The 9,571-nt window shown below is 45.6% G+C and overlaps 1 protein-coding gene across 4 annotated transcripts in view; it reads right to left on the bottom strand.

Moving 5' to 3' along the window:
* Positions 1-446: 446 nt before the first annotated feature.
* The window catches only part of UBTF (upstream binding transcription factor), a 66,777-nt gene continuing 57,652 nt past the window's right edge, over positions 447-9,571 (bottom strand). For all 4 annotated transcript variants that reach the window (XM_063138292.1, XM_063138295.1, XM_063138294.1 and 1 more), the window contains 2 exons: positions 2,732-2,872; positions 447-1,655 (listed from right to left, as the gene is read on the bottom strand). In XM_063138292.1, the coding sequence (XP_062994362.1) occupies positions 1,542-1,655; positions 2,732-2,872 (255 nt within the window). In that variant the 3' untranslated portion in view covers positions 447-1,541. The remainder of the gene's footprint in view (positions 1,656-2,731; positions 2,873-9,571) is intronic.

Below are 9,571 nucleotides of genomic sequence, written 5' to 3'. Positions count from 1 at the left end.
CATGCTCCACTTCATTGGTTGCTCCTTTGGGGTGGGGGGAGATTTGCAGCATGGTGACATTTTGTATGATTGGACATTACAAAAGGAAGAGATACGGACACTGCTGCATTTGATGGCAGCCATAATATTCAACTCTGGCCTCATTTATAGGGTAAACAATAAAGTTAGTATTGTGTTTGCTTTTCTATAGAAGAGGCTAAGAAATATACCTCATGTTCTCTGGAATCTGTCTCTTCTTGACAACACACTTCTGCCCAAACCTGAATGAACAAGTACAGTCCAAGTGAAACTAAGGCATGCTGGGAAAAACTATCTGTGTGCCTCTTATATGCACATTCCACCTGCCCACCCCTAAGATTCTAGACTATTAGACTCTTCATGAGGGTTAAGAGACATATGAAATACTTGATGTCAAAGGTAGGATAGTATAGTTTTTAAAAAAGATGTTTGTCTTACTTGGTTTATAAAATCTTTTAAAAAAAATGCTAATGACACAGACGATTCCCCACAACCAACCACCCCCTTCCAAAGACAGTCAACAAAATGCCCCATTTTGGTACAATTATTGGTCAAGTCATTGTAAAAAATAATATATATATTAACAACAACCCAAAGGGGTCTGGCCACTACTGTCTTTGCCCAAATGCTGGTCAGAAAAACGACAGAAAAAGTCCACCTCCTGCAAAATAAAGTCAGTCACCTTAGAGCTCTTGAAATCCTCTCTTCCCCCAACAGCATGCCAGTCACTCCCTTTGCAAAAAAAATTCCTGTTCTTCGGTTCATCTTCTATCCCCTGACCTTGCCACACACTGACATGAAATATACCTACCCACCCCCATTTCCCTTAACAGGAAATGCTGGATATCCAGTTCATCACAGGAAATAGCTAAGTACAGCTGCAGCCATTTTTTCTCTCTCTTTTGCCAAGGTGTATACTTTCAAGACTGTACAAGATTGTCCGCTTTGAGGAGGAGAGGTGGGTCTCACTGGCAAAGTCCAGAACCTTCCATGGCTCATGCTTTCTGGAACCCATCTCTCCTTGGCTGTTTGACAGGGTGGGGGGAGTATCTCATTGCCATGTTGTTGTTTTTTAAAAAAGAATTTGTACAAAGTTCCCGAGCTGGTGGCTAGAATTGTGGTGGGGGGAAGCGGAGGGAAGAGATGTGAGGGGGAAAATAAAAGGGGCCTGAATTTTGCATGACCCCTGCCCACCTCTCAGAAAAAGGGGAGAACCCCCTAAGAGATTTTGATGGGGGGTGGGGGAGAAGAGGAGCACAGAATAAAATTCTCTCCCCACACCACCACAAAAAAGCCTCTGCTGGTTGTCAGCTATTTTCTACCCTGCTCCCCTCACACACAACCACACACCGTTAAATACAATGTGAGGCCTGTGAGGAGAGGAAGATAATTAAACCACAGTGATTTCCCCCTCCCCTTTCTTCCCCATCCTAGCTCTCCAGCTGTGGATGTTACTATTATCCGGAAAAATAAAACCGAATAAGAGTACAAAACAAGAAAGGTGGCCAGAGGAAGAGGATGGTTCAATTGGAGTCCGAATCTGAAGAATCTCCTGAGGAGGATGAGGAACTGCTGCTGCCTTCTGATTCATTGTCATCGTCATCGTCGTCATCGTCTTCATCATCCTCTTCTTCGTTCTGAGAAAAAAAGAGGAAGGTATCAAGTCAACTGTAATGTTCTGGCAAATGGATGATTAGGTATTACAGAATGTGGCTGTGGGCTGGTGGACTTAGAATTCAGCTTTCCAGGAATCTCAGAAATTGTTAACAATTTCAAAAAAAAGTCTCTAGCTCTAATTGTTTCTGAAGATATGCTTGCAACTGTGTTGACCACAGCTACTGACTCAGAAGCCAAAAAGTAGAAGTTTCCAGTGGTCAGAGCTTTGGTGCCTACATACAATTGGGGGGGGGGGGGGGGAAGAGAACCATCATAGAATAAAATTATGGAAAAAATAAATTTGTTCAATTTGCAGTTTCTAGATAGTTGAATCCAGCTGTTCTTGGTCCAGAATTTAGACTGCAATAGCACTTTTTTTTTACTGCAGACTAGACACACCACTAATTACTGTGGTTCCCTGGACCAGTCCATCTACCCTCTCATATGTGAGGTGTTGGGGCTCATAACAGTCTGGATATCACACATCTGATATCATACCTTATTTCAAATGAGGTGGGTGGGATATGGCTGCTCAGTAATGCAGAAAAGCCTTCCTGTCCATGCTCAGAGGCACTCTTCTTTATTACTACCTCTCATGTTAAAAATTAAATTCTCGTTGGCACCATTCTGTGACTACTTTTTTACCATCTATTTAGGGCTGGGTCCACAGATTAATAAGCATGGTTAAGCCAAGTGGTCACTGCCACTAAGGTGTGAACTGGCTTAAAATAAGAGACATATGTTTGATATTGTACATTAATTTCGAAATGTTCTCTCAAAAAGATTAATCAGGGCCATATATAAACCAACCAAACAAGTGGAACTGTGGCTTTCTGGAATATTTCACCAGAAAATGGAAACTCTTTAACTGGGGAACATGGAAGAGGGTCCCATTTCTGAGATGTTTTACTGGAAATGGTTGCATGGGTGAGCAGGGACCAGTAGCCCATTTTGGGGTGGGAGGATCACCAGGTAATACTCCGGTGGACCCCAGGTTGTAATGCAAGCAGTACTGCACATAAAATAGGGTGCATACACCCACACACCACAGCCTCACCTCATCCCCATCTTCACTTTCCTCTTCACTGCTTGAATCTGAGGAATCCCCTCCCTCTTCAGAGGAGTCACCATTGTCATCCTCATCCTCATCCTCATCTTCATCATCATCGTCATCATCATCATCCTCTTCCTCTGATTCCTATGGATCCAAGAGAAGATTTAATGCAGATATGGAGTCAATGAAAATACCACAAACAAATCTACAACCAAACAGATGGAATTCACCTTTTCACATCCCAGATCACAGTAAGAAGGACCAAGTAGGCAACCATATCCCCATTTCTGCATGTGGACAAAATGTTAAGATGTCCACCAGGGAGGCACAGACATGGTTCAGGCTTTCAAGGAACAGAGGACACTTTCACAATGTGCAGAAAATTTTGAGTAGCGCAAAATATGTTCCTCCCATGGTCTGTGAAATGGGTGGGGGGAGACACCTGTGGCTCTCCAGATGTTGTTGGACCACAACTCCCATCATTCCTGATGATTGGCCATCCTGGCTGGGGCTTATGGAGTCAAAAACATTTAGAGGGTCATGTGTTCCCCACCCCTTTTAAAGCCTGTAGAAAAACAGAAGTTAACATTTGCATTAGATAAAAAAACTAAGTGCAGCTCTAGCTTAATTTCACTGAAATGAACATGAAAGTGTTCCAAGATTTTTACAATTGAGGGCCCTCAAGCTAACCCATTGAAGAAAACTGGAGTGTTCTACAATGGAAAAAATGGAAAAATAGAATACAATAAAAAACAATATATTTCAGAACAGGTCAACATGTGATCTTACCACTGCAGACACTTTCACAAGGCAAATCCACCATTTTAAAATCCATCCTACAAATGGCCACATGAATCAATGTTCAATATCACTTGCCCTGCACTTGCAAAGGGAAAAAGAGAGACTTTCCCCCTCTCACCAGCCAGGGAAAGCAGGGCACCCTCTCCTTCCCAGGGGAAGACCTGCAAAGGAAGGTCAGCTTGACCTCAGCCATTAGCCAAAAGACCTATCCAGTGCAGAAGATTTGTTCCCATTTCCTCCCTTTCTAGAAAGAAACGGAACACTGGTACTTACCGTGAAGGTTCCTTCTAGGTTGGTGCGCGGAAGGCATCCCACAATGGGTTATCTCCCCCTATCGCCCAGGAAAAGCAGGGACTCACGTGACTGAGTTTTAAGCCCTCTATTGGTCTGAAGCTCCTCCTAGCCAGTTCCATCCATGGCTAAAGCTCAGAAATTGAGGAAGAAAACATCTCTTTGTATCATAGGTGAGGAAGAACCAGAGGAACAGATAACTTGTTAGTAAGTACTTAGAAATCAATCTGAGAGTACAAACTTTGAGGATGCTTAGGCAAAGGTCTGGCCAGCTAAGTGCAGAGACAAGTGGCCTGATTACTTATACAAATAGATTCAGTGGTGTTTCAGGGTATGGTTGGGATGCCTTCTGCATACCAACCCAGAAGGAACCTTCTCGGTAAGTACCAATGTTCTGTTCTCCAGGTTGGTGTGAGGAAGGCATCCCACAATGGGACATGCAAAAACTAAAAACCCTTATTTGGGTGGGAAAATCTTAGGCTGAGTCTATTGTAGTGCTACTACCTGCTGGAGAACTCTCCTGCCAAAGGAGGCATCCGCTGAGGCATATGTGTCGATTTTGTAACGTCTTATGAAGGAATTAGGACTTGTCCAGGTGGCCGCCTTGCAGATTTCTGCCAGAGGGACATTAGCACTTAAGGCAGCTGATGTGGCTGCTGCTCTATTGGAATGAGCTGTGACTCCTAATGGCTTGGGGAGGCATGAAGACTCATAGGCTGAAAAAATACATGCTTTTAACCACCTAGCTATGGTAGATCTGGTAATCTTCTTGGCCCTAGCTACAGGGTGAAAGGGAAGAAATACTGAGTCAGATTATCGGAAGGACTCTGTCCTTCTTAGATGGCTCTGTGGACATGTGGCAGGCCTTCTCCTGTGGATGAGAAGAGTTAGGGCAGAAAGATGGCAGAATAAGCTGCTGTGAGCTATGGAATTGCATGCTGACCTTAGGAATAAAGGTCAGGTCTGTTCGAAGGATGACGGAATCCCTATGGAAGGTGATGAGGCCTTTTCTGATCGAGATGGCAGATAACTCTGAGATTTTGCGAGCAGATGTTATGGCCACAAGGAAAAGAACTTTCTGTGACAGAATGCGTAGCGAGTTAGAGGCAATTGGTTCAAGGGGAGGTTTAGTCAATGCTGAAACTACAACTTGTAGGCTTCCGAGAAGGAGTCCTATGGACTATGGGAGGACTCTGTGAATGCTGTTCCACAGAGAAATATTTTGATGTGAGGGTGTGAACTTAGTGGCTGCCTACTGGGCTTGGAAAGGACTGATGACAGGGCTGACGTTTGTCTGCACAGGGTACCCAGTTTCAGACCCATCTGGAGGTCTTCTTGGAGAAAGGTTAGGAGTTCCTTGACCGCTATTGCCTGTGGATTAAGTTTCTCCCTTTCACTCCACCTGCAGGACTTCCAGGTTGTTTCTTAGATTCTGGTGGTGGAGTCCTTGCAGGATGCCAGCAGGGTACATATGACATCCTCAGAATAACCCAGAGTTAAGTAGATGGACCTTTCAGCAGCCAGGTGGCTAGTTTGAGCCAATTTGGGTCTGTGTAGAGAACTAGTCCGAGACAAGAGGTCTGAGATCTGGGGCAGGAACCATGGACTTTGCACTGCTAGGGCTAGGATCTTGGAGAATCAGAGGCGTTGCAGAAGAACGGGGCTACTAGGACTACAGTCGCTTGTTCCTTTCTGATGTTCTGCAGAACTCTCACTTGGAAGGGGACTGGAGGGAACGCAGAGAGCCTCTTTCGGCCAGTTGATGTATGGTGCATCTATTCCTTCGGCTCCATAAGTCTGAAATCTGGAGAGATCTTGGCAGCTTGTGGTTGTGCCTGGGAGCAAACAGGTCCAGCGTTAGTGGGCCAAAGCATTGTATGATTTCCTGGAAGACTGTTGGATGTAGGCAATATTTCCCCGGGTCTATTTGTTGCCAACTCAGATACTCTGCTGTATGGATCAGGGTACCTTTATATGGAGGCGAAGTTCTGTTCAGCCCATAATAGCATGCACTGCACTAGGCCTCTAGGTGTAGGGAGCAGGATTTGGAACCCCCTTGACATGTTGTGTGGGCTCGCATTATTGTGTTGTCTGACTAGGATATGAGAATGTCAGATAGCGTGAGAACGTTTTTAAACCCAGGTGGACTGCCCTGAGCTCCAGCTGGTTGATGCTGTGGCCATTCCCCTCTGCTTTCCATTTTCCTTGACCAGAAGGGAGTTCCAGTGGGCTTCCCACCCTTCGAGGATAGCATCTGTCATCAATGTGATCCTCTTTGGCTCCTGGAAGGGGCTGCCCACCTGAAGATTTTGGAGGACTTGCCACCACCTGAGGGAGTCTCTGATGTGAAGATGAATGGGAAGGTGATCCCTAACGCTATTTGAGCTTGGAAGGGTAATAGGAACCATTGAAGGGAGCAAGCGTACACTCCATACTACAGGAGAATGCCGAGACAGATCAACAAGCTTAGAAGATGTGCAGTGTCCATTAAGTTGGTTATTCTTTGACGATGAATTGCCCTAGAACTATTCTGGGGCTTGACTATCTCTCTGGAGAGAGGAAAAGGTGGGTGTGAGGTGGCCTTTTTTGTTTGTTTGTTTTTGTCCCCTTTTTCTGTTTTCTGTTTATGATAAAGTCATGTCTTTCTAGGTATTTGACAGTTGTCTGGAGATCCTGAGAGGCTTTCTGACTGGCAACACACCAGATAAGGTTGCCCAAATATGGATAAATATGCACACCTTTTAGTCAGAGGTGAGCTATTAATGACACGTGATCTTGGTGAAGATGCAAGGTGCCAAGAATAAGCCATTTGGAAGTGCTTTTACCAGTTCTGCTAGGTGAAGTGTAGGAATTTTCTGTGAAGCAGTGAGATGGGAATATGCACATATGCCTCTGTGAGGTCTATTGATGTCAAATATTCTGTTTTGTGGAGGGCTTCCTTGATGGTTTGGAGAATCCACATATGGAATTTTTTGGTATCTGACAACCTGTTCAGGTGAGGTCTGGTATTGGTCTCCAGCCTTTGCCATTTTTGACAGCCAGAAAGAAGATGGAATAAATTCCTTCGTATTTTTCATTAGATGGTACTGGTTTTTGCACTCCTAATTGAAATAGATGCTGTATTGTGGTAGATATGATGTGATTCTTGGTGGCCAGCGATTGTCTGTGGAATGTTCACACGATGGGAAGAAATGCTGAAGTCTCCCTCCAATGATGGATTCCCTAGGGTCAGAACTGTTGTTCTCCAGACCTCGAGGTCTGGAAAGTAGGAGGGAGTTTGGTAGAAGAGCTAGAGGAGGAGGTGCTTCTTGGCTGAAAGCTGGATCTGGACCATGTTGGTTTAGGGAATCTGTAGCTTTTTGGATCAAAAGGAAGATTGGTTAGTGATCCAGAAAGAGCAAAAGGTCATATAAGACCGGGTGAGGTTGTTGTTATTATTATTTCATTTTTCTGGCTGAGAGAATGAGGGTATAACTTTTTTCTTACCCTTAGTTTCTATGAGCACATCTTTTAAGACTTTTTCTCCAAAAAGATGTGCACTCATGAAGGGTACAGTCACAAGATTTCCCCTTGAGGGAAGATCAACATTCCAGTGCTTGAGCCAAATAGAACGTCTGGCCACATTAGTAGCTGCTATGGAGGTGGCTGAAAACTGGAGAGCATCTTGTGTAGCATCAGCCAGTAAGGCAAAAGATTTAGAGAATCTGACCAGTCCTTTTATATAAAGTGGTCTGATCTAATTCCTTATTGTTTATTATGTCTTCTAGCAATAAAATGGAAGCTCCAGCAAAAATAAAATGATACTGCTGAGGCCTTTAAAGTGAATGCTGAAGCTTCATGGACTTGCCAGGTATGGGGAACGCGGCCCAGACAGTTAATGGCTCTGCCATGTTCCGGTCCTCCATGCACCCGCAGGTTTGTTGGTTGCTCTATCAGCCAGCCCTCAGGCCTCCGGATGCTGCTCTTAAATGCCAGATCAGTGCATAAGACCTCCCTCATCCACAACTTAATTGTGGATGAGGTAGTAGCCGATCTGGCATGTGTAACTGAGACCTGGGTGGGTGAGCAGGGAGGAGTGAGTCTTTCCCAGCTATGCCCACCAGGGTACTTGGTTCAGCATCAGGGTAGACCTGAGGGCCGGGGAGGGGGGTTGCTGTGATCTATAGGAATTCCATCTCCCTCTGCAGGCTCCCTGTCCATGTGACTACTGGTCTGGAGTGTTTGCACCTTGTATTGGGTCAGCGGGACAGATTAGGGATTCTGTTGGTGTATCGCCCACCCTGCTGCACAACAGACTCCCTCAGTGATCTGACGGAGGTGGTCTCGACTACACTGCTGAGATCCCCCAGACTGTTGGTTTTGGGGAATGTCAACATTCATGCCAAGGGCACCTTATCCGGAGCAGCTCAGGATTTCATGGTCTCCATGACAACCATGGGACTGTCCCAAGATGTCATCAGCCCAACGCATGTAGCAGGGCATACTCTTGACCTGGTTTTCACAACTTGACATGGAGATGGTGATCTGGAAGTGGGGGACCTTACATCAGTCCCTTTGTCATGGTCAGATCACTGCTTGTAGAGGTTTAGTCTTAAAGCAGCTTTTCCCCTCTGCAAGGGTGGGGGACCTATTAAGATGGTCTGCCCCCAGAGACTAATGGATCCGGATGGTTTCCAAAGGCCTCTGGGGAGTTTCTGGCTGATAGGTCTGGCTCTCCTGTCGAAATCCTGGTTCATCTGTGGAATGTAGAAATGACCCGGGTGGTTGACATGATTGCTCCTGAGCGCCCTCTCCTGAATAGAGCTCGTACTGCTCTGTGGTATACCCCAGAGCTGAGAGCGATGAAATGAAATAGGAGACAGCTTGAGGGCAGATGGAGACGAACACCTAAAGGATGAAATCAAATACTGGTAAAGGCCTATAGTAAGGCATATTCAGGGGCACGGAGGGCAGCAAAAAAACAATACTTTGCTGCCACTATTAAATCTTCAATTTGCCGCCCAGTGGAGCTTTTCAGAGTTGTCCGGGGGCTATTACATGCCGGCCCCAAGGACAAGGTAGAACCATTTGAGGCCCGCTGTAATGAATTTGCTAGGCACTTCCAAAATAAAATCTTTTGCCTCCACCAGGACTTAGACTCCAGTGTTATAGCAGGTGAATCTAGTGAGGTATCCAGAGTACAGTCTTGTCCAGTTTTCTTGGATGAGTTTCAGTTGGTACAGCTCAAGGATGTTGATAAGGTACTTGGATAGGTCAGTGCAACCACCTCTGTATTGGATCCTTGCCCCTCTTGGCTAATAAAAGCTAGCAGGGATGGAACAGCCAGCTGGGTCAAGGAAGTGATTAATGCCTCTCTGCGAGAGGGAGTGGTCCCAGGCCGTCTGAAAGAGGTGGTAGTGAAGGTGCAAACACTCCTGAAGAAAACTTTCCTGGACCCGGAAAATCTTGGTAACTATAGGCCGGTGGCAAATGTTCCATTCCTGGGCAAGGTCCTTGAGCGGGTGGTTGCGGGCCAGTTCCAGACACTCTTGGATGAGACTGATTATCTGGATCCATTTCAGTTGGGTTTCAGGACTGGTATTGGCACGGAAACAGCCTTGGTCGCCCTGTATCACCTATGTCGGGAGAAAGACAGAGGGAGTGTGACTCTGTTGATTCTCCTTGATCTCTCAGCAGCTTTCGATACCATCTACCATGGTATCCTTCTGGAGCATCTGGCTGAATTGGGAATGGGAGGCACTGTATTACCGT

Source organism: Elgaria multicarinata, chromosome 11 (genome assembly GCF_023053635.1).
Source record: "Elgaria multicarinata webbii isolate HBS135686 ecotype San Diego chromosome 11, rElgMul1.1.pri, whole genome shotgun sequence".
NCBI lineage: Eukaryota > Metazoa > Chordata > Lepidosauria > Squamata > Anguidae > Elgaria > Elgaria multicarinata.
The sequence above is the reverse complement of the archived record's forward strand: the minus strand, read 5'-3'. Positions and strand labels throughout refer to the sequence as shown.